The following is a 27,098-nucleotide window of genomic DNA, read 5'->3' as shown; positions in this document are numbered from 1 at the left end:
GCCTCCCTCCCCGCGAGCCGCCTGCCTCCCCGGCCCCGCCGGCCTCCGCGGGTGGCGCGGCACTGGGCACCCGGCTCGCTCCGAGCCAGCAGCCGAGCCCGCCAGCCCGCCGAGGCCATGGGCTGCGACGGCCGCGTGTCCGAGCTGCTCCGCCGCCACCTGCAGCCCACGCTCACCTACTGGAGCGTCTTCTTCAGCTTCGGCCTGTGCATCGCCTTTCTTGGGCCCACGCTGCTGGACCTGCGCTGCCAGACGCACAGCTCGCTGCCCCAGATCTCCTGGGTCTTCTTCTCACAGCAGCTCTGCCTCCTACTGGGCAGCGCTCTCGGGGGCATCTTCAAGAGGACGTGAGTGCCCCCACCCCCTCCTCACATCTCCCCTCCCGAGAGCTGCCGCTGCTACTCGTACCCAGCTCCTCCCTGAAAACTCTCTTAGGGACTGAAGGTGACTTCTGAATTATTTATTTGGCTTTACTCACCCCAGTGAGAAGGTAAAACCAGTTCCCACCGCTCCCCACCTCCACCCTCACAGCCTACGGGTTGGCATAGGTGGGGGAGTTTGCAAGGGTGGGGGGACCCTTCTGTACAGCCATCCGAGGTTTGTCATACCCTGACTGCCAGGGGCAGAGTTGGCAGCAAGGTGGAAAGGGTGGGGGTGCCAGCTTAGGGGCAGTGCTGGGTGCCAGGGCTGGCTTGTGGTTTCACCAGTTGCCCCGGGGGTGGCACCACTCCTAACTTGCTCTGCATCAGTGACACAGGCTGTCCCTTTGCCTAGGTGGCCACAGGGCTGGTGGGGTCAGTGTAGTGTTGCTCCTGAGCGAATGAGGACAGGTTCTTCTGTCTCAGAGACACACAGGACCTAGTGGCTAGGGCCAGTAGGGAAGCACAGAGCCTGCCATCATAGGTGGGTCAGGTGAGCTTTGGTTCCTGGTGCCCAGGTTCCCCCTCCAGCCATATCACTGTTCTCCTGGCTTCCGCTGAAGGACCAAGCTCTGGACTGTCCCTGGCATGGTGCCCAGCAATGCCCCCTTTTGATACCACTTGCAGAGCCTTATTCCATGGCTCCCTAGGCATGACCACCTCTGTAGGTCCTTCTGGAGGGACAGCGCGGAAACAGAGACCCAGCACCAGGGACTGGATGACTTGCACTCAGAGGCTGCTGCGAGATTTCCCAAGTCCCAGCTCCTAGTTGAGTATTTCCTGGACAGTAGGGACTCAAGCAAGCAGGTGGTCCAAGGACAAAACTAGTTTGCTATCCCAGAGGAAGGGGGAAGGGGCCGCGATCTGAGTCAAGACTTCTTGGCCTCTCACTTGCTCCTAGGTGGACTCAGGAGTCTGAGTATTCACATGCACCTCCTTTTCCAAGTCCCTGGAGAGAGGCAGAGGGACCACCCCCCAACCCCACCATAAGGGAGTGATTATCCTCACTTCTCCAAACCCTCCTGTAACCCAGAAATTTCCCTCTCAGCAAGCTAATCTTGTGTACAGCGTTGTTTCTATGGGTCTGGAACAAGGTCCAGTGTGCACTAGTTAGAAAACCTCAAGAAAAAGCTCAAGATCCATTCTGCCTAGAGATTTCAACAGAAATAAAGGAAGTAACTCTCCATACCAGTGACATTTTATGTGTTGTATTACGTTTCAGTCCGTAGACCTACAGAAGCTCTCTTACCTGGAACTTTTTAAGAACACGTAGTGAAAGCAAATAGGAAAGAGGACAAAGAGAATCCCAGGTGACAGGTTGGCAGGCCTGGCTTTGTGCAGTGAGCAGAGATGGACAGCCGGCTGGGCCATCTCTTCCTGGCTAGCTTTCTGCGTCCCTCTAGGCTCTGCGTAGGCAGCTGAGAGGGTCCTGCAGCAGGAAACCGACTCGCAGAAAAGCCCAGTGATAATGCTAACAGGAATAACTGGGGTGCACTCCCTCTCAGCCAGGCACTATTCTTAGTACTGTACTTGCACCGACCCATTTCGTCTTTACCACAGCCCTTCAGAGAAGCACTAGTAACTCCATGTGTACATAAGGAAGCCAGAGCACAGGGAGGTTAAGAAATTTGCCCCACATCACACTCTTATTGAGAAGAGGCTTGCCAGGAGTGAAGCTAGGCATTTGTCTGGAAAACCGAATCCCTTGGCCATGGCTCTTACTTTATGAGTAGTCAGATTCCGCTCTGCAGATGAGGCACAAGCAGGAGGTGAGTAATCCAGTGATATTCACAGCTGAGTTGGCTAAGATGCCAACTCTGGGCTTCTGTGGTTTCCTGCTGGGATCCTCCAGGGTAGTCTGTGTCCTATGGATAGTTCAGGTTTAGGTTCTGAACTTTGGTCTCCCCACCTTCAAGCAGACTGTCACAAAGAACCTGTTCCCTAGGCGAAGAGCAAAGAAGATTCTCCATGGAAATAGGGGTGGAGGGAGTGGGTGCCCAGGAAGGGCCCTGAGTGTGGGCAAACAGTGTCCCACCACCTGTTTACCTTGGGTAGCTGTCAGTGCCGTCCTGCAACCCTGGACAAACAGAACCCCTGCCAGCCGCGTCACCTGCCTTGGGAGCTTGCTGCTGTGGGCCTCACCTGTCTCTGGTGACATGTTAATCCCCCCGCTAGTAAGTGCTTTTCAGCTTACATGATTACCAGCCAGTGTGCCAGGCTGGCATCCTGAGTGAGGGATTGGTTTAACAAATCTTCAAGGGCCAGCTGTTGTGAAGGCGTGGGGGGAGTGCCGGATGACACATCCCAGGGAGTTGGGCAGTGCCTCTTTCTCTAGGGTTCTGCAAGGCCAAAGGGGCCTTCTGGATGCTTCCATTGATTAGGCATGGAGGGACAACTTGGATGTGAGAATGGGTGGGTGCACTGGGGACCCACGCCCTTCCTCTGTGGCACCCCTCTCCAAGGCTTCTAGCAAACCCACACCTTGAAAGAGGCCACTAGGTATGGGTCTAGAGGGAGCAGTAGGGCACAACTATAGCCAAAAGAATTCGAGCTACACCTTCCGTAGGAAAATCTTGCTGAGCTCAAGGAGGAAATCTTTCAGAGTAGAGAAACAAATAGCCACCTGCTTGGCAGGATAAATAAGTCAGACAGGAAAGGGGAAAGAGTGGTTAGACAAGAGGTGACAGATTTTTTTCTGGCTTCTTGGGGACCTGTCTAACCACCCCGGGCAGTTGTGAGACCCCCTTTATCTAAGTGGCATCTGAGCGGATAAGTGACCCGCGACAGCTTCCCCGTGTCTCTCAGCCTCCCCTGTGTGCACCACCTGAACCAAAGACTAGTTAAGGGCTTTTCTTTTCCTTCTTCACTCTTTCCTTATTTACTTTCTTCCCCTCAAATTACGTCTAGTTGGTAAGTCCTGCCCTGCCCAAGACCCAGCTGTGACTTCCTCCTGCCCCTGTGTCAACCCCAGTCTTCATATCTGGTTCCCAGGTCACTTTCAGACTTGCAAGTTAATGCTTTCCATCATGCCTGGACACAGGGCAAGCCAGTTCCTCTCTCTGAGCTGGGCTCTGGCTGGCCTGACTTCTGCAAAGCCTCTGCCTGTCCATTCAGAAGCTTTCTACCTGAAAGTTTCAGCATGCCACAGACTCATGCCAAATGCCTGCTAGGAGCCCAGGACCAGACATGGTCTGGTTTTCAAAACCTGTCTTAACATGGAGTTACCATAGGACCCAACAACTGCACTCCTAGGCACAAACCTAAGAGACGTGAAAACTTGCCCTCACAAAAACTCATGCATGCATGTTCATAGCAACATTGTCTGTAAGACTCAGACAAAATTAGAAATAAACCATATATCCAGGAATAGCTGGTTGATTAAATAACACGAGGCATACCCAATTCACAATAGCCAAGACAGGGAACCAGCCTAGGTACCCATCAAAGGATGAATGGGTAAAGAAAATGTGGTACATATGCACAATGGGCTATTTATTTCTTTCTTTATTTTTTTGTACCGGGGATCAAACTCATGATCTTGTGCTTATCAAGCAGGCACTTAAGCTGCTGACCTAAACATCGGGCCCTACACAATGGACTATTATTCAGCTATAAAAAAGAACAAAATGATGTCATTTGCAGAAAAAATGGGTGGAAGAGATTGATACATTAAACAAAATAAGCTCAACTCAGAAAGACAAATATAATATGTTTTCCTGAATATGTGGAATTAAAAAAGAAAAGATAATAGAAAAGCTCTTATTGAACAGGAAGTAGTGAAGAGGGCAGGGGAAGGATGTATAAGGCAGAGTTATGGGGGGTGGATATGACCAAAATGTGTTATATGCATGTATGCAAATGCTACACTGAAACCTTATATTTTGTTTAGCTTGTTTTGTTTTTAGCTGGTTCAGATAAAATTAATAAGCACTACTGGGCGTGGTGGCACATGCCTGTAATCCCAGAACTTGTGTGACTGAGGCAAGAGGATCACTGTGAGCCAGCCAGCCTGGGCATAGTGACTTCAAAGCCACCCTGAACTGCATAGTGAAACCCTGTTGCAAAAAGACAAAAAGATTAACAAGCATACTTTCATAAATAAATAAAAGATAAAATGTGGCATATCTATACGGTATGCTATCATTCTGCTACCTTACAAGGGAAAGAAAGCCAATCACAAAAGACCCCAGAGTGTGATTCCGTCTCTAGACTATCCAGGCAAGAGGAAGCGTAGCTATGGGAAGTCCACTAGGACCTGCCCAGGGCTGAGGTGGGATGAGGGGGCCAGGGAGTGACTGCTAATGAGTACAAGCTTTCTTTCCTGAGGTGACAGAAAGGCTCTAAAGTTAGATGACGGTGATGATTTCACAATTCACAATATGCTAAAAAAAATTTGTACATTTAAATTTTTTGGTCTATAAATTATATATCAATGTTTAAAACTGAAAAAAATCTTAAAACTTGCTAGGTATGGTGGCCCATACCTGTAATCCCAGTACTTGGGAGGCTGAGAAAGGAGGATCACTGTGAGCTCAAGTACAGCCTGGGCTACATAGTGAGTTCAAGGCCAGCCTGAACTATATGGTAAGAAGAAACCATTGACCAACAATCAGTCAATCAATCTTTTTTGGCAGGGGGGATACCAGGGATCAAACTCACCTTGAGTTTGCCAGGCAGGCACTTATACCTCTGAGCTAATTCCCTGGTCCGGTCAATCTTAAAGCTCATTGCACTCATGAACTCCCTCATTTAACAGCTATCCCCTAAGCCAGACCCCACATGCAGGGTGGTTGTGCCATCCAAGGCCTTGACCTCATAAAGCTTCCATTTGGAGGATGACTTTACATGGTGGAATAAAGGGAAGGAAGTGGGCAGGAATGCTCATAGCACAGTGTGTAGGGAAGTCCTGTCTGCACAGGTGATATTAGAGCTAGCTCCTGTGTGCCAGGAGAGAGCCAGGCATGCCAAGAGTACGGGGACAGATGTCTAGGCAGACGGGAAGTTGGCTAAGGCTTCAGGTGGCTCCCTGTGTGCCCTGCACTTCAGTGGGCCCTGGGGAGGTCTTTCTGTACAGCCTGAGGGTTAAGGGTCATCCTGCCTTGGATTGGGATCCCCCCAAAGCCGAGCCTGTCTGGGTGACCCCAGCCTTGACAGGGGCCCTAGGAGAGCTGAGGTGTCAGCATACAGCCTGAGGGCACCAAGCTGCTTCCTCTTCCCGGAGCTGGCTCTTCCCTGTCAAACTGGCTTCAGATGGGATTGCTAACCTGTCCTCACTCTCTGGGTGCCCTGTCTTGTGGTGGTGACTTGTCCCAGAACCTAATGCCATCTCACCCAGGGGCTACCTGCTTTCTGGGTGGACAGGGTTTGGAACCACTTGCCCCTGGCGTTTCTCCAAAGTTCTGTTCCCTCTCCTCCCCTCTGGTCCTTCAAGGAGGCTGTGCAGCTGGGTGGGGAAGGAGGGAAAGATGTCCTGGGTATCCCTGCTGCATAGGGAGTTCCTGAGCAAAAGTGTCCATACCCCAGCCCCTGTGCCCACCCCATGGGTAGGCCTCGGCAGCACTTTCCATCTGGGGGTTGGAGGGCAGGAAGTGGTTTGTGGCATTTTGCTGCTCAGGCTTTTGCTGCTTGGCACCATGCGGTCTAGGAGAGCAGGTGCCAAAGGCAGGGCCAGGTCACAGTGATCACATGTCACCTGGGCAGGGCAAAGCACCAGGGCTGAAAGGGGTCAAGGGCACACAGCAGATGTGGTGGGAAGGTGACAGAAAAAGTCACAAGCAGAGCGGGGGAGGAGGACCTGGCTGCTGCCTTTCTGCTCCCCTATGGCACCTGCTGCGTGGGGCCATTAATAGGTAACTCAGTCATCTCCCAGGCACCTTGACGCAGACACCTGTGCTGTTTTTTGGGCTTCTCTGAGCCTTTCGGGGGAGTGAGGCTCCTTCTCTAATAGGCTCGAGTTAACCCATGCAGTGGTGGATACCCCTCCTCGTTCATGGACCAGCCTTTCAAGGTCACCATAGAGGGTGTTGAAGTAGAGATCGGAGTATGCCTGGGGGCAGGGAACCCAGGAGCCCTGGCACTGGCTTCTGCACTCTTCTGTTGAGTATGGTGTTCTGGGCCCAACATTGCTATTTTGGGGGAGCTCAGGGCCAGCAGGGAGGGATGAGCATGGAGGTAGGAGAGCCGTTTGGCAACTTAGGGAGTCAGAGCTTCCCATCCCCATTTTACAGTGGCAGAAACTGAGACTCAGAGGGACTGAGTGCAAGAAGTTTGCCCCAAGCCACATCACAGGAAGTGGCAGATGTGGGCGACAAGCCAATCTTCCGATCACAAATCCCATTACCTCCTTGATGCCCACACTCCTGGCAGTGTTTTTTCCATAATTTCCAATTACCCTCATTCTTGGAAGAAACCATTGACCAAGCCATTTAAAACAGGCAGTCGTTGTAGTCCAGTCTGGCTCAGAGATATATCTGGAACTTCATTCTTTCTTGGCAACCACATCTCATTCTAGGGAAATTTATTCAGGATGGTTTTTGGAATGCCCAGGCACCGCCTTGCTAAAGCAGCTGCAGAGAGTGGGCAGCCTGGGAGCCAAAGGAAAAGACTTCCTGTGGTATAAATGTCCCCATTTGCTGAGGACAGGGCTCCATAGCCCTGGCTCCAAAGAGCCCAGGCCCAGGATGGGTGCAGCCTCCTGCCACTGGCTGTAGCAGCAGGCCCAGGTCACAGCCATGGAGTGGCCTGGCAGGAGGCGCAGGGAGGGATTCCCTATGCCTGACTCCTTCTGTCAAGGGCTTGGGGCCAAAAACCAAAACAAAACAAAACAAAACACAAAGAAACCCCCTGTAGGACCCACTGTTCTTCTCAAGGATGACCAGGTAAAAGGGTAGAAATGAGGGGAGGCCAGGGCAGGGATGCTCATGGCGGCCCCTGAGCCCCTTTCCATCTCCCAAGTCTCCTGTTCCTCCACCCGCCTTCTTGCAGGCCACCTGCACTTTCCTCCTCTGTCAGAAGCACTCGCATCAGATAATCTAGCAAGACTCCCACGTCAGCCTCCTCCCAGTCTCCAGTACCTTTGCCCGAGCCACCCCATGTCACTGGCACTGTCCGTGAGCTTGGATTGGTCACCTACTCAGGCCACATATGGTGCCAGTGAGGAAACTGGCAGTGGAGCCGGGGATTGGAGCCTCAGATGTTCAGGCTGTGGTCACCAGCAGGCACATGATCTGGAGACCACAGCCGGCTCTCCACTGCCTCAGTCCTGCTGCTCAGGGCTGTGCAGCTCCCTGCCGGCACCCCTGGCCGTACAGTCAGAAGACAAGGGTGGGATCCAGGCTCTGCGAGCTACTTTCTTAACCCTTCCTGGGCAGAGTTTACTCATAGAAAAATGGGCACCAAGTCTACCACACAGCTCTGTCAGGTGTGAAAGATGCGTGGGACATCACAAACAGTAGTGCTTCTGCCTGTAAACTGCGATGCTTGTTCTTATCCGTCATTTTCCTCCCCGTAGTTCCTGCCCATCCTAGTTTACTGATCCTAGATCCTTTGCTGCATGACTCACTGCTGTTTTTGTCTACTTCCCCCAGGATTGTCTTGTTCTTTGGGGTACTGGAGGTGGAACTGAAGGCTCACGCTTGCTGAGTAAGAGTTCTACCACTGACTACACTTCCATCCCAAGTTTTTTAGGGCCATAATGAGCATGTGTTTATTCCTCCACAGTGTATTTGCACTTGATATGAGGCATGTCTGTGTTACTGTGAAGTGCAGAGGTGGTAAAAATGTCAGGTCCCAGTTCCTAAGGTCAGTGGGGAGGGGGATCCTTGAGGGTGCTTTCCCTGAAGCTAGACTACCTTGTGCAGAGAAAAGAGAAAGAGGGGCTTGTTATGAGAGGTTGCCATCCCCTCTGTCCTGGGTACCCGCCCGCCTCAGGGCGACAGGCACAGTAAGCACCAGGGAGAGGGGCTACAGAGCTCGGAGCAGGTTCACCAGGGAGAGCCTGATGAGCCCGGGGGGGCCCTGAACAGGCCTCCCCGCGTGGCATCGCGGCCTTCCTTCCCTCCATTTCCTTCCAACCCAGGTCTCTAAGCAGCCCCTCCTCCCGGTTCTGAGCTGGGAACAGGCTGAGGTCATGGACAGTAATCTCCCCGACAGATCAGCCTGGAAACAAGAAAAGAGAAAATGAGAAAATAACGAACTGCTGCTACCAGCAGAGCTCCCTGATAAAGGATTTAATCAGATGTGGGGCAGATGAGATAGATGGTAGAGGGAGCCACAGGCAAGCTCTGGAAGAGACACAGTCTGCAGGGGCTCGGGGGCCTGCGCCTCCTCTCCAGTGTGCTGGAAGCTCGGAGAGGGTTCCCGGTGCCCACCCCACCACCCCGCTTTTCATAATCTGAGAAAGTTCCTCCAGAACCACAGTGCTGCCAGGCTCCTTTCTCACCCGACCCTACCCCAACATTAGCCCTTCAAACTGGTCCCAGAAAATACCAGTCTTTATTTTATTTTTTATTTTTTTAATTTTCAGGCTGGGGGATAGAACCCAGGTCCTTAATCAGAGTAGCCAAGGGCTCCACCACTGAGCTCCACCCTCGACCCAGAGAATACAAGTCTGTAATCTTATCTCTGAGGGTTTGATGGGGCAGAAGGTCCCCAAAAGACTGATGAGCCTTAGCCACCCCTTCTGTTTGTCCCTCACAGGGAGACCTGGACCTTGGCCCTCTAGGGGCGCCACCACATTGACCCAGTGCCAGGCTTTGGGTTTTGGTGCTTGTGGCTCAGGCCCCTTTGCCCGTTCTTGGTGGGAGGGACGCAGTGACACTCCTCACCCTTGGGCATACCTCATCCTCTGCTTGGTGATGTGGGGTTCCATTTCCACCCTTGGAGGTGATGGCAGTGTCCTAGAGATGCCCCAAGCAGCTTCCAGAGACCACAAGGAAATGTTTTCTGTACAGAGTTGTTCATATGGAAAGAATTTAAGGTCTAACTGTCTTGCTGCCAGGTGACTCTGAACCACGGGTGGTACACTCGTGACTTCATCAGGCGGCACAGGACAGCCCCATCGGGTGGTTCAGCTGGCAGGAATGTGTTAATGCAGCGAGGCGTTGAATAAAATAATAGTGGTTAAGCTTTATAAATGCCTGATCCCATATAGTGCCCCCGCCCCAGCATCTCTCTCCCTTTTTAGTGTTGTTTTTTGGCAGTACCGGGCATTGAATCCAAGGCCTTTGCCCACAGCTATATCCTTAGCCCACTTTTTAGTTTTAAAATTTTGAGATAGTCTCGCTAGGTTGCTTCGGCACCCAGACTGGATGAGACACTGCAGTCGTCCTGTCTCAGCCCCCAGAGTGCTGGGATTACAGGCCTGTACCCTGTACTGTCATGCCTGGCTCATGTTGCACAGTGGGAATTGTCCTCTGAGGACACAGTCGTGTTCAGCAACCTGCCACCACTACAGTTAACAGGGGCTTCAGAGTCCCTCAGCGCCTTTCCCTTCCTCCCTGCGGGCCGGGGAAGACAGGAAAGGGTGTCTGTCCCACCAAAAGGGCCCAGGCCGCTCTGCTGACGTTACCCTCCCCGCTGCAGCCTGGCGCAGTCGTTATGGGCCCTCTTCACATCCACACTGGCCATCTCCCTGGTGTTTGCCGTCATCCCCTTCTGCCAAGATGTGAAGGTGCTGGCTTTGGTCATGGCGCTGGCGGGGCTGGCCATGGGCTGTATTGACACAGTGGCCAACATGCAGCTGGTGAGGATCTACCAGAAGGACTCAGCCATCTTCCTCCAGGTGAGCGTGGGCTGGGGGTGGAAGAGCAAGGGGCGCTCCCCAGCCAGGCTCCTCTCCTCTCCCAGCCCCTGACCAAAAGCCTCTTCTGGGCCAATATGGTGACTCAGCCCAAATGGGCCACTTCCCAGGGGGGCCACAAATGCAGTCACTCGGGACACTGGGTTTTAATGCTTCCTGTCCCCATCCTGCCCACAGAACCCCAACAATGAGGAGAGAGTGTTGCAAGGACGCGCTGCATGTGGGGTGTTAGCTGGTGGATGCCCTGGCTCTGGTGGTGGGTTAAGGCCAGGGAGAGGAAAAGGAGGGAAGGGCTTCACTCCTCACCCTCCCTCACCTCTCCTGCTTCCTGACACCCTCCTCCAGCCCCTCGGGACCAGGCAGGGGCATGCAGTGGGGTCAGAGGAGAGGTGACTCCCTCAGGGCAGGAATCTGTCCAGGCTACAGCTTCCTGGGCCGGAAGACTAAGCCAGACCCCTACCATCCCACAGGTGCTCCATTTCTTTGTGGGCTTTGGTGCTCTGCTGAGCCCCCTGATCGCCGACCCCTTCCTGTCTGAGGCCAGCTGCTTTCCTGTCAACAGCACAGCTAATGCCTCTTCTAGAAATCACCTGTTCCACGCCGCCCGGGTCCTAGGCCAGCACCATGTGGGAGTCCTGCCTCAGACCAACCAGACCCTCCCTGGATCAGCCCCGAAGGGTGGGGCTGAGACCCACGTGTCTTATGCCTTCTGGATCATGGCCCTCATCAATGTGAGTATCACTGGGCCAGGCTGGGCAGAGAGCCAATGGACAGTCCACACTTACCAGGCCATCCACCTCCCAAAGCAGATTCTTCAGATTCTGAGAAATGTGGCCCGGAGGCTGGAGGGTGGGAGAGCCACCCTCTTGGGGGTCATTGATAAGGCCCCTCCACAGGGACCTCTGTGACTGTAGTTTTCAGGGAAGCACGCAATGAACAGGTTTAGCTCAATGAAAATCAGGGCCCACCTGCAACTCTCTCAGGACTGGGGGGCACCAGCTTTTCCCCTCCACTGCTAGACAGGCCATGGCACTGTCAGGTTTTTCTCTTGTATCATCCACTGGGGGTCTCTTGTGCTCTGCTGCTAAGAGGCTCCGCTGGAGGCCAGGGATTGACAGATGCTCTTTGGGGGCCCTCCTTGCCATGGCAGCCTGGGTGCGGGCAGAACAGAAAGAATAGCCACTCTGTACCTGGTTCAGATACCAAGGTCTCCTCTGCAGTCCCGGTCAAGGCAGCAGGGACTCCGGTCTCCATCTGGAATCCTCCACTGCAACCCAAGTGGAGTTCCCTGTGTCAGCCAAGCCTGGTGTGGCGAGCCCCTTCAGGGGACCCCGACTGCTCTCTGGGGACAGTGCTGCTTTGGGGCATGTGTCTCCGAAGGAGGACCTGGGAAGGGAAGGGCACTGTCCTGCAGCATCAAGGCTGAGCCTCTGCCGCCAAGGGGCACCATTTAGCCCATGGCCCGTGCTTTCTTGGCCCATGACAAGGCACAGATTGAGGGACTTTGTTTGTCACAGGATTTCCGGACCTTTCCCACTGGTTTGTGTCTGAGAATAAACAGTCCGCTGAGAATGCAGCTGTACCTGCACACGAAGTGTACTCATGCACGTGTGCACACACACGCATTCACGCACACACACACGTCTAAGTTGGGGGTAACAGATTTTCAAGGTGGTATTGCCTTCCCTGAAAGATGGGGCAGGTTTCTGACAGCGGTGCCAGCCAATCCTCTGTGAAGTGTTCCCCACCACCCACCTTCCTGGAAAGCCGCACCCCTGACGCTCACGCCTAGCTTACAGCTGTTTCCCCTTGGCCTTCGCCCAGGCATTCAGCCTCTGTAGGCTTCTGTGTTGGGGGTTTCCTGTTCCCCTAGTGGACAGCAGGAAAGGCTGTGTCTGCCTCTTAGGCCCTGGACTCCACTCAGAGCCCATTTGTGACTTGGTAGCTGACAGGGGCTCACTGACCTTGACTCATTGAGTGTGTAGAAAGGCCCTCAAGGTCACCCACAGAGGTCGCTCAGGAGTAGGTGGATTTTGTCTTCCCACCTGGTGTGTGCTCACCTGTCTAGGAGAAGGTGAGGGCCCAGGGCTGTCTACCTGCTCAGCTTCCATCTGCCCTGGCCATTGACTGACCCTACTTGCTGGCCTCCTGGAACTTTCTACAGCTTCCTGGGCCTCCCTCTTCTTCCTCGGCAGAGGGCTGGAGGCAGAGGCCGCAGTGGGAAGGGCAGTGGTTAGACTTGATAAGGAACTTCCTGGCCTCAAGGGTGGTTAGGCTCTGGCAGTGGCACCTGAGGGAGGTGGTGGCAGCTTCTCTAGGCAACAGCAGAGCAGGAGACGGTGCCCATTGCTCTGGGGATCTCAGAGAAGATCAAGCAGCTTAGTGAACAGGATAGGGAGCTGTGTGTGAGCACAAAGCTCGTAAACACACATTCATCAGTGGAAATGAGTGTATGCCGCTGGCTTCCAGTATATCTGCCCAAGCCAGCTATGTGAAGGGGACGGTTTGCTTCTTGCTTCTCTAGCTGACCTTCTGATTCTAGCAGGACAGGACTGAAGGGTCACTCTGAGCCTCAGTTGCCACATTTGGAAGATGGTTCTCATGATCCCACCTGGCACACTCCATAGAGCTGTGATGGCCAGAGGCTAAGCTGCTCCATCTAGCTTGGCATGACAGAGTGCAGGAGGTGCCAGGCTGTGGCATTGCTCAGAAGTAGAATGTTAGAAATCAATTACCATGGCACCTTTCTGGGTGCCCAATAGAGGCACAAGAATGAGTCAGACTTTGAAAGACATCTAGTGAAACAGGTGTGCTTAAGCCCAGGGTTGGGGACAGCTTCCAGTGAGGTGGGCATCTTGGGGAAGAGCCAACTTCTCCCAGGACCCTGCACACTCCGTGCGTGTGTGCACCATGCAGAGGGGGAGGGATGGGGACAGCACGGCTGCCCTGACCCTTTGCTGCCCTCCAGCTTCCAGTGCCCATGGCTGTGCTGTTTCTGCTGTCCAAGGAACGGTTGCTGACCTGCTATGCTCAGCGCAGGCCCCTCCTGCTGTCTGCAGATGAGCTCGCCCTGGAGACCCGCCCTTCTGAGAAGGAAGACACCTCCCTGTCCTCAAAGTTCCAGCCACACTCAGGTAGGGCTGCCAGTGAGCATCCATGCCCACAGCCTGGCCTGGAGGCTTCCCTGGCTACCTGGTCCTAGACAGGTGATCCTGGTCACAGGTGATAAGGGTAAGAAGTACCGTGGCCCTGAAGTCCAGAGGGGCAGGAGAGGGGTAGCGGCCAAGGAAATGAGGAGCCAGACCCTGACTGTGACCTCCATTCTATTCATCCCTGCCTGTGTGGCTTCAGGCAAGTGACTTGATCACTCTGGTTCCACCAGGGCTGTCTACCCCACCAGGGTAGACAGAGGCTGCTTTTGATAGGTAGCTGGAAGCTACAGAAGGTAAAGGACATTGCCAACCAGCAGCCACCTCCCTGGCTGGGCAAAAGGAGGGGAGCAGAGGGAGACTCACCCCTGCCTTCCCACACCTCCCCAGGGCATGAGGACCTCTTCAGCTGCTGCCAGAGGAAGAACTTCCAGGGAGCCCCTTGTACTTTCTTCACCATCCACATCACAGCTGCCCTGGTCCTGTTCATGACGGATGGGATGACGGTGAGCTGCTGCCTGATGCTCCCTCTCGCACCCTCACACCCAAGCCTGAGACCTTGCTGTAGTTTGTTGGTACAGGACGCCGAGTCCTCGGGGTGGGCTCTGTCCTGGCTCATTATGTTTAATTCTCTTATCCTCTACAAAGAGGCCTGTTTTTTACTGATCACAGATGACCGCCAGTGTATAAAGGGACAGAGCCCGGCTCTCCCATTACAGTGAGTGCCAGGGTGTGGGACTTTCAGGCTCCCAAGCCCATGTTGTAAACAAGCAATAGGTCAGACTCGGGCATGCTGCTCCTGCTGGGAGTGACCTGTTATGCTGTTTGGTGCCTTTTCCCAGAAATCTCTTAGGATAAGTCAAGACAACCTTGAGTGACTGAGTGCTTGTTATCAGAGGGATACTCCCCCACCCCCACCAAAGAGAGTAGGTGCTAAAAACCTAGGTGACCCCGTAGAAAGTACTTGCAAAGCCTGGTTGGCTTCCACCTCTCGGGTGACCTTCGGTGAGTCACCCTACGCACTCATCTGTAAAATGAGATGTTTGTGCATACTTTTTTCAAAGCTAAGGAACAGTGTGTGTCTGATATTCCCCCCAAGAATACGCCCCATAGGCACCCAGTGACACCTTTAGGGAGCCCCTCCATCTCCGCAGTGCAGTCTGTAAGCTGCAGCACCTGGATTCTGTCTGAGCTTGGGCTGGAGTATGCTATATGGTCTTGGGGGCAGGGTTTGGGGACAGGGCCACCCTCCTCCCTCAGCCCCTGCACTGCCCAGTGTGGACAGCAGGTATGCTCATCGGGGCCTGGTCTCTTGGCAGGGGGCGTATTCTGCCTTTGTGTACAGCTATGCCGTGGAGAAGCCATTGTCTGTTGGCCACAAGGTGGCCGGTTACCTCCCCAGCCTCTTCTGGGGCTTCATCACGCTGGGCCGGCTCATCTCCATTCCTGTCTCCTCCAGAATGAGGCCAGCCACCATGGTCTTCATCAATCTGGTGAGTGGCAGGGTGGCCTCTGTCCCTTCTCAGTACCCAGAGTGCTCCTGGCCTCTGGAGCCAGGAGCTCTCCAGGCCTCCACCACTGGCGCAGGGCATGTGCTCGGGACTAGATGCTGCTGAAGTGCAGGGAAGTTAAATGAGAGGAATGAACAGTGAGAGGGAATCTGGGAGGTGGAGCCTGTCTGTGTGACCCTGGAAGGTGCCTGCCCTTCTCTGGGCCCCTGACCTTGTATCCTTACAGGCATAAGTACCATGGTGTAGGCTCCAGCTGACAGCTGCTGGGACACAAGAAGGTATTGGTCATGGTCCTCGTGTGTTTACCACGGTGCCAAGCTGGTCAGAGCCCAGTGGTAGCCCAAGATCTCCCAGCCTTTAGAATCAGCACCCTGAGGCTGAGGCTGGAATATGCTCTCTCAGTGCCTCGCTGTCACATCTGTGACCTTCAGGGACTGGTCTGCCTGGCACCAGTAGTGGGCCTGAGTTTGGGTTAGGATCCTTCCCTGATGTGCATCCATGGCACCACGGTAACAGACAGGTTCAGAGTGCAGGGTCACCCGCAAGGTCACCAGGCCCAGAGCCCACCAACACCTGAGGTAGCTCTGGGACAGCCTCTCCCAGGACTGCTTGGTCTCTGCTTAGACATCTGCAGTGACGGTGCTCACTACTTCTCCAGACAGCCCTGTTCATTGTGAAAGTGTCCTTCCTTTTCGCGCTTCTCACTGAGAAGGGGTTGTAGCCAGAATGCAGGAGCCACAGAGGTAGAGACCATGAGACCTTGCATTTGGCCTGTGCTAGCTGCTAATCTGCAGGGAAGAAATTTCAGCCCCCCGTAATAGAGGTGGATGGGTAGGAGAATAACCCTGGAGGCTTTGGGTCAGAGAGGATGGGGCATGGAGGCCACATGTGGAGTCCACTCTGCAGGCGACTCTGAGATGAAGGGAGTTGCTCAGCAGGACTCGGACTCAGAGGCCGAAAGGAGAAAGGGAAGAGGAAGGCCGAAGGAGAGGCCTCTGGGAAATGCCAAGGATGGAGAGGAACTGAGCAAAGAAGGCCCTGGGAGGCAGAGGGCACAGAGGGTGGGGAAGAGCTGAGCTCCAGGGGGAGAGGGAGCTGGGGCAAAGCATGCTGAGACGAGAAAGATTCTAGACATCCCTGAGGAGCAGCAGAGGAAGGGGTCAGGCACTGACAGTGGCCAGCTTTAGTGTCCCCCTCCAGAGAGGACACAGGACCTATTGCTCAGGGAGAGGCCAGTGGGAGAGGGGGTCTGGGCTTGAGGGAATGAACAGGGAGTGCAGAGTCTATGTGTTAGGCACTGCCTCTGAAAACCCACCTGAAGCTGGGTGTAATGGCACCCTGGAGGCTGAGGCAGGAGAGTTTCAGGTTTGAGGCCAGTCTATGCTACATGGTAAGACCCTATCTCAAAACAACAATAAACCAAACAAACACCCTACCCTGGATGCTGGTTTTAAAAAGGATAGTCAGATTCCTGGGCCCAATAGACTGGATGAATAATGTGCAGAAGAGGGCTGGCCATCTAGAGACAAATGCTCTGGGGGGCTCACATCATGGAGCGGGTGTGGGCCAACACCGTCCTAGCATTAACGGTGACATCTTGTAGTCTGCAGTCACTTTTGCCACCGCCAGGCATTGCCTGGGAACCACAGCTGCCGAGTCCAGTGAGTCTCTCTGCATGGCTGCTGTGAGGAAACGGTGGCAGTCACTGTGACCACTAGCCAGTCACCCTGCCCTAACAGTTGCTATTTCTGACTCAGCACCTGCTCCCTGTGTGGGGCAGCATGGGCATGGCCATGGGTTCTGTAAGGCTGGGCCCACCCTCCGGGTGCGGCAGTCTGCTGGGTTGGAGGGATCACTGACTGAGACCAGGGACCCCACAGTGAGGGAGGAAGTCTTCAGCAGAGTACACTACAGTTTGCCAGGGACAAATTCAGTCTTCTGTCACCAAAGCTAAGGTAAGGGGGGTGGTGTCTTTCAAATGTCCCCATGGTGTGACTTCTGGCTCTGCAAAGTCAAAATGACCATGAGAGAAAAAAAAAATTTTGAAAAATGACCATGAGGAGTGAAACATTATAAATCAATTCAGAACATGAAGCAGCCATGACAGCACTATTAAAGACACTCATGAAAGAGGACTCCCAGAACTGCTTCAGAAAGCTACAGGAACAATGGGATAAGTGTGTTTGAAGACGGAGAGGGTATTCTGAGGGGAAATAATGGCTGTGCATTTTCACTGCAATAAATTTTTAAAACATTCACTGTATTTTTCAATCACACCATATGCAGGGGTGGTCACGTTGGTTGGGGGAGGTCCAGCCCGGCCTGAGTTGTACCAGCTCACTGAAAATCAAGCAGACACAAGCCCTGGGACACACAGAGAGTCCTGCCAGGTTGAAGGCCCCAGGTTGGGGCAGTTAATGGCCAGAATATGAGGTACAGGAGACAGCATGGAAGGCAAGGCTGGGAAGTAGACTGAGGCCGCACCCCATGACCTATCGTAACCCTGGTTTTGGACTGTATTCTAAGTGAGCAGAAACTGTCATAAGTTTTCAGATATCTTTTTTTTTTTTTATCGGTACCAGGTATCGAACTCATGACTGCCTGCTTGCAAGGCAGGAGCTTATGCCACTGAGCTAAATCCCCAGCCCTGTCATAAGTTTTCAAATAGTGAACAGAGTTGATCTGCAATGCCTTTAAACAGTGCCCTCCTGTTCATGGGAGCCACTGTCGGGTTAGGGTAGACTCAGAGACCACCACACCTCTGCTGAGCAGTCCAGGATTTTTTTTTTTTTTTTGCCATAGTCCTTAACCATTGTGTAACAGCATCGAGCACTGCCGAGTTGGCCCATCCATAGGTGGATGTGGGGCTTAGCAGAAAGTCATTGACAGGCTCGTTGGACACAAGGGTACAGTGATGGGCTCCATGCTTGTCTGAGGTGTTGGCAGCCTCATGGATCCCAGGAGCTGTGTTATCAGGGCCAAGGGTAGACTTAAGTGCCTCCTGTGAAGCAGTATAAATGTCCATTACATCCTAGCAGTAATGCCTTCCTTGGCCAGGGTTGCAGTTGGAGCCAAGTCTTGTTTTGTCTTGTTTTGTTTTGTTTTGTTGGTACTAGGGATGGAACCCAAGACCTTGCATATAATAAACTTGTACTCTACCACTGAGCTACATCCCACTCCTAGAGCTGATTTTGTATACACCAGAGCCTCAGCCCCCATGTGACTCATGGGCAGGAGGGAAAGAGTGCGTGGGGGGTGTTACTTGCTGTGGGAAGAAGCAGACTGGTGGTAGAAATTAAATGTTCAGTTGGGGCCAGCCCATTCTTCTCCCAGTGACTTCTGTAGCAGAGAAGCAGTTTTATATGTAAATTGAGAGCTCTGGACACAGACAGGTCCTGACGGGTAGCACAGCTGTGAGAGGCCCTGGCACAGAGATTTGAAACCAAGGAGCTGGATTAGAGGGTACTAGAGATAGAGAAGGACCAGAATAGGATTCTGCATTGCCCCATTATAAGGAGACTGAACAGAGGAGGAAGAAAGAGCAAGCAGAGCCATGGGACCACTTTGTATGCCATAAAAACACACTGCCTTGGGGATCACAGGATGACTACTGCTCCTGTGGTTTTGTATGTGGAAGAAGTCTTCTGTGTTGCCTCTCCATGGTACGGGAATGTGCTTCTCCCTTGAGCCATGGCTCTGTGGCACATCTTTCTCCAGGGAGGAGTCTGAGTCTGGTGTGTGATACCAGGAGAGCGGCGGCAGAGGTGGAGGAGCTGGCAGTGGGGTATCACGGGCTTGTGGATCCTGACTTTGCTCTTTCAGTTGGAGAGAAGCCCCCAGGCTCTGCTGTGATGCCCTGGGTGAAGGTCTCTTCCTTCTTCCCTGGCCAGCTCTGCATCTGCAAAGCTGAATTGAGATTGGACTAGATGTTATTTCATGTATACTTTCTAGATTGTTTTCTATTTTTTCCTAGGTATAGATGACTTTACCCAGGATATTTCTGCATATTTCACGGTTTAGGGGATCAAACTTAGGGCTTGGTACATGCTAGGCAAGTGCTTTACTACTGAGTTGTACTCCTAGCCTTGACTCAATGACATTTTCCCCTCTAAGCTAAGAGTTGCAGCCAGGCATGGTGGCACACAGCTGTGCTCCCTGTTATTTGGGAGGCCGAGGCAGAAAGATCACAAGTTTGAGGGAAGTACGGGCAATTTAGTGAGATACTTTCTCAAAACTTTTAAAAAGGATTGGTGGGGGCTGAGAATCTAGCTCAGTGGCGCAGTGCTTATCTGGCAAGCGTGAGGTCCTGAGTTCAATTCCCAGTACCAAAAAAAAGACGGGGGTGGGGTGGGGAAAAAGCTCATCTGGGACCTGTACCAGGCTGCCTGAGTTTCTTCCCTGATGCATTTTGTATAGAAACTACTTGATTTTTTTGTTTTGTTTTTTATTTTGGAGACAAGTTCTTGCTATGTAGCCCAGACTGCCCTTGGACTCAGAGTGATCCACCTGCCTTAACCTCCCAAATGCTGGAATTACAGGCATGTGCACCACACCTGGTGGAATTACTCAATATTAGGATAAAAACATGTAAGACTGGAGTGTGATTTAGTGGTAGAGTACTTCTCTGGGATTTGTGAGTCCTCAATTCGATCCCCTGCACCAGAAAAACAAAAATTTTTTTAAAGTGCTCAAAAACAGGGTTACTTTAACAACAATATGTTTGTGTGCAGAGATCCTTGCTGCACCAGAAAGATTTCTGGGCATGGCAGGAGAAATCTTCGGCAGGGATCCCCAGCCATAGGTCGGCCTTCCCCCATGGGGATCTAACCCTAAGAGGCTGGCTTCATTTCCAGAGGACCCCGTGACCAGCACCCTGTACACCTCTTCCTGGTTATTCTCTACACTCTTCACAGAGAAATGCAGGATTGTCACACACACCTACATACCTGCAGGGCAGGGTGCACAAATGTCTTTGATGGGTTTGCCGTCGGTGCTTAGAGCAGAGACTTTGGAGACAGCATCATTCACTTCTCAGTACTCTTCAGGCAAGTACCGCGGGCTGTTTGCGTAGATGTCCAGGTGGGCTAACTTTCTAGTATTACTGTCAGGGGTCCTTCAAGGATGCCTGACCAGGAATGCAGCTGCTCCCAGATAGGCCAGTAGGTGGCGCAGCGATCCCACTGCCTTGCTTTTGGGCAGGAGGAAACTGGCTCTTGGTGTCGGGGGTGCCCACTTTCTAATCACCTGCACTTCTGCTGCGACAGGTAGGCGTGGTGGTGACATTCCTGGTGCTGCTTATTTTTTCCTATAATGTCATCTTCCTGTTCGTGGGGACAGCGAGCTTGGGCCTGTTTCTCAGCAGCACCTTCCCCAGCATGCTGGCCTACACGGAGGACATCCTGCAGTACAGAGGTGAGGGGTGGACGGGGCTCCTGCACCCTATCTCCATGGTGCCCTGGGCTCTGTCTTCCGAGGTGGAAACCATGGGTGAGTGGGAACAGGTTCCCCACGGAAGGGTCCCAGCCTATGTGGCTCCCTCTGATCAGTATTACATCTGAATCTATGTGATTTTGGGGTTCGCAGAGGCTGCGTGGTCACCTACCTCCCCACTGTGGTGTCTGCAGACCTGCAGCAGGTGGTTCTGGGGCCATGTGCATGTTGGAAACCCCAAATTCAAAGAAAAGCAAAGACACCTAGGAAAAGTTAGGGCAGAGGAGAGGAACTGTGTCATTTAGTAATACCAGTGCTTTGCCTTGTGGTCCGGGACGTTGTTTGAGTGAAGAATGTAAGATCAGAACAAGGGCTTCTCACCTGGTGTGGATTGATACCACTTCTTTGATGTCAGAAACCTCTGAGTCTCAGCTGACGTGCCAGTTTCCCTAGCCTCCCAGGGGTATTTAGCAAAGATCTTTTTAAAGACAAGTTAATTAAAAATAATTGTGTTTTGAACACTAAATGTCACCTTGGAAGTAAGTAGCAATGCCCTCGAAGCTGGAAAAGGAGGTGGGTAGTGTCTGCACAGAGGTTGGGGAAATCGGCTGTAGGGAGGTGGGCGCACTCTGAGCTATACCCAGCTCAGCCACAGCTCTATCAGACCGGAAGTCCGTGGAGAGCACCCCCCTCCCCCGGCTAAGTATCTGACGTCACCACTAAGGGGTAAGAGAAAATATTTCCTGTGATAAATTTGCACGCACTTTGTTTTCAAAATGGAAAACTTTATTATGAGTCATGTATGTTCACTGCAAAAAAAAAAAACTCAAAAGAGAAGCATTATTATAAAAAATAAGCAAAAGTTGCTGATAATAACCCTCTCAGTAGTTTTCTCCCAGTTCCCTTCTGAGCATGTGTGTATTTAAATCCAAATGAGACTATACCTATAGTTTAATTTTTGTAATTTAGAGGACAGAGAATTCATGTGACAGCAAGAATCAAAGAATCACTTTTCTTTTGCCTTCTGGCCAGCCCCTCTGAATGGGAGATCATACATGACCAGAGACCCCCCAAGTCAGGATGTGCCTGGTGACTGTCCATGGAACCAGGACTCTGATATTGTCCTAGCCTTGTGGGCAGCAGCCACATCTACCAGCTGATCACCATCCACCCTGATCTGAGCTGTGCAGGTTGCATGGTAGGGGACCCAGTGGAAGCCCAGGGACACCTCCTCCCAGGCCCCAGCCTGAGTGCTGTGGTTACCACATGCCACACAGTATATGCTACAGAGCTTTAAGCAAGCAACAAATGTTAGTTTAATAACGATTTTATGTGGATTGATGCTGCCTGCAGATAACCATGCAAAAACATTTCCTTGCATTTCTCACTCTTCCTGCCTAAGTTCAGGTCTTATCATTCACTAGTTTGGAGTCCTGAATGGTGCCTGCTTTCCCCAGTTTCAAATCACTTGTCCCTGCTTCAGCAGGGCATGGCTTGTCCCCTTGCCTTCCATCTTGCACCCCTAGCCTGGCTGGCTCATCTTTGAAGTCAGTGTGAGCTCTCCTAACAAAAGCATGGACTGGGCCTCCACGGATGGGCGTTTCTAATGTACAGCCAGGCATGAGGCCCTTTCCAAGCCACCCCCGCACTGCTGCAGGAGACTGGGGACTGCAGTGAAGCACGCGCCCACAACTTCCTGTCTTCCTACGGAGCCCTTTCTCTTCCAGCCTCCTGTCTCCCTGGGGCTTCCCAGAGCCAACGTTCTGGCCACGTGGAGTCACTGGGATATCCTTGATGGCACAAAAACCGATGTACCCCTTCATGCTCTGTCACCTCAGTGCCACCCCCGCCTGCACTGGCCTCTACTCTGTCCTACCCCTTTGCCTACCTGCAATGCCCTCCCCTGTTCGTCCAGGAAGGTTCTTTGATCACCTGGACAGATATGCCCCTTCCTTGGTGCCCCACTGCAAAAACTTGAGCAGGCTCAGACAGGGAAAGGAGATGGGATTGCACGATATTAAAGAAAGGAATGTTAGGATTGTAGGATGTAAGCGTTCCCAGAGCAAAGCCCAAGAAGACTTAAGAATCCAGAGTGGCTGGAATATAGCTCAGTGGCATAAGCGCCTACCTGGCAAGTGCAAGGTCCTGAGTTTGATTCCTGGTACCAAAAAAAAATTCAGAAGTCATCTTTCAGAACTTTCCCAGGATTATGACAGCTGATTGCTGTGCCCTCAACTCCCATTCACCTAGCCAAACCATTCTCTCTTTTAGGCTGTGCAACCACAGTGCTGGTGACAGGGGCAGGCATTGGTGAGATGGCCCTGCAGATGCTGGTTGGTTTGGTATGTAGGGCCCTCTGGTGGGGGGACAGGTGGGGTGTGCTCCTCCAGGCAGGTGAGAAGTTACAGCTGCCATTCCCAGCCTGCGCTGTGGGCTTCTTAGTCCTATGGAGCCTGCCCAAGAAGCAGGGCCTCCAAATGTGGGGTCTAGAGACACGAACAGACATGTGGCCAAGTCCAAAGCAAACAAAGGCTGTGTCTGGGACCAGGGCCAGAGGAGACCCAGGGGAATGCGGGTTGGCTCTCAGAGTCCAGGACAGTGTGAGCTGCAGCCTGAGTTCCTTTTCCATGCCCTCCCCTTGTCCACCTCCAGCCTGCAGCCAGGCTGCAGAGGACCCCACCTCCTGCCCAGCTCCTGCCCTGCCCAAGAGCCTACTCTCCCACCTCTGTCCCAGGAAAAACACAAACACACAAAAAACAGTTCTGGAAATTACGTTCATAGACCTTTTTTATTTTGAGACAAATTCTCACTATGTTGCTAACCTGAGCAGGCTGAGTTTGAACTCACAATCCTGCCTCACCCTCCTGAGAGCTGGGATTGTGGGCATGTGCCACCACGCCTGGCTTAATATCTACTTTTTCATGACCAGTGTAGATACTATTCCCCTTTTCACAAAAAGAGACATTGAAACCCAGAGAAATTAGCCCCACCCTAGGTTAATCGCATGCATGATCAGTGGGGATGACATCAAACACAGTTCTTTCAGTCTCCAAAGTCCCCCTCATCATTTGGCGATTCTCCTCGCATTTACCTTTGCCCTGCTGGGTAGAGGGGTGAGCTGCATTTCATGATGCCCCCTGGCCTGAAATGGCACCAAGTCTAGGGTGGGCTTCAACATGAATCTAATGTAGGGAGGAAGTAGAAGATCACAGATGAAACTGGCCCCCATTGATAAAGTTAGGTGATAGCTGCCTATGAGAGTTCCATGTGCTCCTCTGACATATGTTGTTTTCATAATAAAAAGTTAAAAATCTATACTCTGTGCCAAGTTCAAGTTAGGCCTATGGGTATAGAAACATCTTGTGTACTGGCATTTCAGTGGTGATGTGGAGATTTTCAGAAAGCTCCAAAATACAGAGCTGAAAGATTACAGTGGGACATCTGGATGGCCTGCGACACCCCTCCTCTTTGTGTGCCTGTCCACTGGCCTGAAGCCTCGAGTTGTAGAGGAGTGGCTTCCCCCAGAGTCCCTCTGTGTGGAGCTTTAGTGGCTGACACTTCTGCTTTCCCCCGGCAGATATTCCAGGCCCAGGGCAGCTATAGTTTCCTGGTCTGTGGTGTGATCTTTGGCTGCCTGGCTTTTACCTTCTATGTCTTGCTCCTGTTTTCCCACAGGATGCACCCTGGACTCCCATCAGGTAGGCAAAGAATCACTTTCTACACAAGAGGAGGAAAATGGAGCCGGGGGGAGAGGTTGTGATGTTAGCATGGCAGAAATACTGTTCGGTTCCAAATAAAATGCGAGGAAATGTTTATTTTTCTCCAGCTTCCTTTCCCCTCTTCCTGCCTTCCCTGTGATTGTCCTTGCTGGCTTCCTAAGGCCAGCGAGAGTGGAACGGGCTGGCTCAGGCTTCCTCCAGGAGCAGAGGGGCACGAGGCTGTGAACTTGGCTTCCTGCATCCCACTGTGCTGTGGAACCACGGGCCAAAACTCTCTGCAGCCGTTCAGGCACTGCACAGCCTGCCTCCCTGCTGGAGCTCTGCCCAGGGCCTAATTGGCCACCTCCTTGCAGTTGGGGATTTGACTCTGGCCCAGATCTCTTTTTCGAAAAGACGTCCTTTGGGCCAAATGGCAAAGAAAAGTTTCTGCAGGGCAGATATTCCTCCCAGGAGTGGTCTCCTTCTTGGACACCCAGACAGGGGGAGTCCAACGCTATTTTCATAGCCCTGAGCCCTCCCCATCCCTGCCCTGGGCCCTCAATGCCCAGGCCCATCCTTTGTCCCCACCACAGCCCTCCATCTCATCGGAGAGCCTCCCCCTCACACTCAGTGCAAGGCCAGAAGTGCAGGGGCACCCTTGAAATAGCAGCAAGCATAGCCAAGCTTCTGAGGTGGCTGGAACTGATCACTATCTAGCCTACCAGTCAGCACAGAGCTTCACTGAAGATACATGTTCAGCCCGATGAATAGCTGCTGAGTATCAAATGATTAACAGTAGTCTTTGTGTTCCTTTTTCATGGAAGGCAAAAATAAAATGCAGATTCCTCAACCCTAGTCACTGGTCTCAACAAACTGTCCCCCCAACCATCACCACCAAGAGTCAACAGGGCTAGTAGTCCTGACCTTTCTGGGGGCTCCCTAACCAGCCAGGGCCAGGGGAGGAGCAAAAAGTTGCACCAGCTCCCACAGTGAATCACTGCTGCTAGCAGTCGGAGCTGCCAAGACATGCTGCCTGTTCTGTATGGCTCTTTTCTTTTTTTTTTTTTTTTTTTTTTATGGCTCTTTTCTTTTGTAGTTCCTACCCAAGACAAACCACTTGGAATGGAGAACTCTGAGTGCTACCAGAGGTGAAAACGGCTGCGAGGACTCCAGCCTCCGAGCACCAACGCAACCACACTGCTGCAGGAAGCCAGAGCTCATGGGGAGGCCTCTCTCACTGCCTTTGCTTGACTCTTCTCGACTCATTCTCGGTTGGGTAGAAGACATTAAATTGAGTCTGGGTACCCGGGTCTTTCCCTGGCAAATCATTAGATGCCTGCCTACCTGCTGATTCCAACTGCCTTTGGCTCCCTGGTTTGGCTTTGGAAAAAGCTGTCCAGGATACCGAGCTGGAAGGGCAAAAGGCAGCTGTGCATGGACCACACCCTAGGTTTGAGATCACTCTTAATTGAAGTTTGAAAAAATAAGTTGAAATTACAAAGCTTAATAATGATCATTGCTATATGTAGATATATTTCAAATCAATCAAAACAAACCCCAAGTTACTCCCTGGCATGTTCAAAAATCTATGTGTTTTTTTTACTAAGAGTCCGGAATCCCTCCCATTCCCACTGTGGAGATCCAGCAGCTCATTCGTTTTGGAGGACATCAAAACAAGAGGCTGGGCTGTCCTTTCTGAGACACCACTGCAGTGGTGTCCCTGGCTAGCTCAGGCCAGCTTAGAAAAGCTGACTGGTCAGTTTTCATTTTGAGAACTGGTTGTCTAATGCAGCCATAATTAAACTTAATTAACTTATAATTAAATTATATTAAATAGCCAGAATGTAATTACTTCCTAATTTCATTATAGTGACACCCTTGGAGTTGTGTGTGGCACCTAGGAGTGGCATGCTGCTGGACCTCTGTTCCCAGGCCTCTTGAAAAGCATGCTGGTAGCTTGAAACCCACTGTGGTGGGAGTACTGATATCACAGAAACTGGCAAGGGCTACAAATCATATGCTGATGGTCCTAGAAATCATCTAGAACGAGATGGCTGCTCTGCTTTCTTGACTGACACAGAGTAGCATATAAAAGGTATAACCAGTACTAAGAATTTCCAAAATTACCTGCTTCAAGTTTTACATCTTTTATAGGGGCAAAATATTTTTATCGCGTCAAGGTCTGAGACTATTCAACAATTCAAGGTATACCCTATACCAGAAGTAGCCAGGACTTTCAGCTCCCATGTAGTGATGAGGGTGGTTACGGAAGGCAGATGCCCCAGCTCAGACAGGACTAGAGGGCTGAGGCTTAGGAAGCAGGGGAGTGACTTGGAGCCATAGACAGCAGTTACAGTAATTGGGTGACCTGCACTTTATGTATATACCAGTGTACATGTATGCATCAAAACCTGAGATCGTGGTTCCTATCAACCTCGCCTGATACCAAAATGTTTTTCCTGGATCTGTGTTAAACTAGCCCTTGCTGACCACACCACCAGACCGTTGCGAGGATAATCTGGCTCAGGAGGCTGGCTCTGGGCAGTTTGGTTTGGCTCTGGGCAGATCTGTGAGGCTCCCAACCTCACTTTTGTTTTTTCAACCAGTAAAGTAATATTTCTAAAAGCACCCTACCTCACAGGAATTGTAAGAGAATTAAGTGAATTTGTATAAACTACTTACTATATTCCTGACCTAGAAATTAATTAGTAAACTTTAGTAACTTTTATTTTTAAAACCTCCTCAGAAGTTTAGAAATTGTTCATATGTTTGATACATATTTATTATATGTAAACAGATCCAACCTGTTAGGAAAGCTGGTTAGTGACCTAGGGGTATAGATTTAACTATATAAATACTTTTAAAAATATTAAATGCTAATCAAATTTTAAAATGCAATCTAATGGTAGCAACTGGCCTGGGCGTAGAGAAAGCAGTTGTATTCAACTTGCAGTTTTTCAAGAAAATACCCTTTTTATACAGATTTAGAAAGAAAATCAATGGTATATCTAAGTTGATCATAATTTGTTAATACAGAAAATACCAAAACAAATCTAAGAGTACCTTTCCTAAAATAAAGTATTTTACATCTA

At 51.7% G+C, this 27,098-nt stretch overlaps 1 protein-coding gene across 1 annotated transcript; it reads left to right on the top strand.

Annotated features, from left to right (window-relative positions):
* Nucleotides 1-11: 11 nt before the first annotated feature.
* Mfsd4a (major facilitator superfamily domain containing 4A) lies at nucleotides 12-27,098 on the top strand. The gene is made up of 10 exons (XM_003474790.5): nucleotides 12-347; nucleotides 10,002-10,200; nucleotides 10,689-10,949; nucleotides 13,187-13,352; nucleotides 13,758-13,873; nucleotides 14,687-14,860; nucleotides 20,143-20,290; nucleotides 22,580-22,650; nucleotides 23,886-24,006; nucleotides 25,103-27,098. Exons 1-10 carry the CDS (start codon nucleotides 118-120, stop codon nucleotides 25,156-25,158), a joined length of 1,542 nt encoding a protein of 513 aa, XP_003474838.3. The 5' UTR covers nucleotides 12-117; the 3' UTR covers nucleotides 25,159-27,098.

The sequence above is a fragment of the Cavia porcellus genome, unplaced genomic scaffold (assembly GCF_034190915.1).
Source record: "Cavia porcellus strain 051 isolate PalLab524CR breed Dunkin Hartley unplaced genomic scaffold, mCavPor4.1 scaffold_29, whole genome shotgun sequence".
In the NCBI taxonomy this organism is placed as follows: Eukaryota; Metazoa; Chordata; class Mammalia; order Rodentia; family Caviidae; genus Cavia; species Cavia porcellus.
Note: the sequence above shows the minus strand (reverse complement) of the source record. Positions and strands in the feature narration are given on the sequence as shown.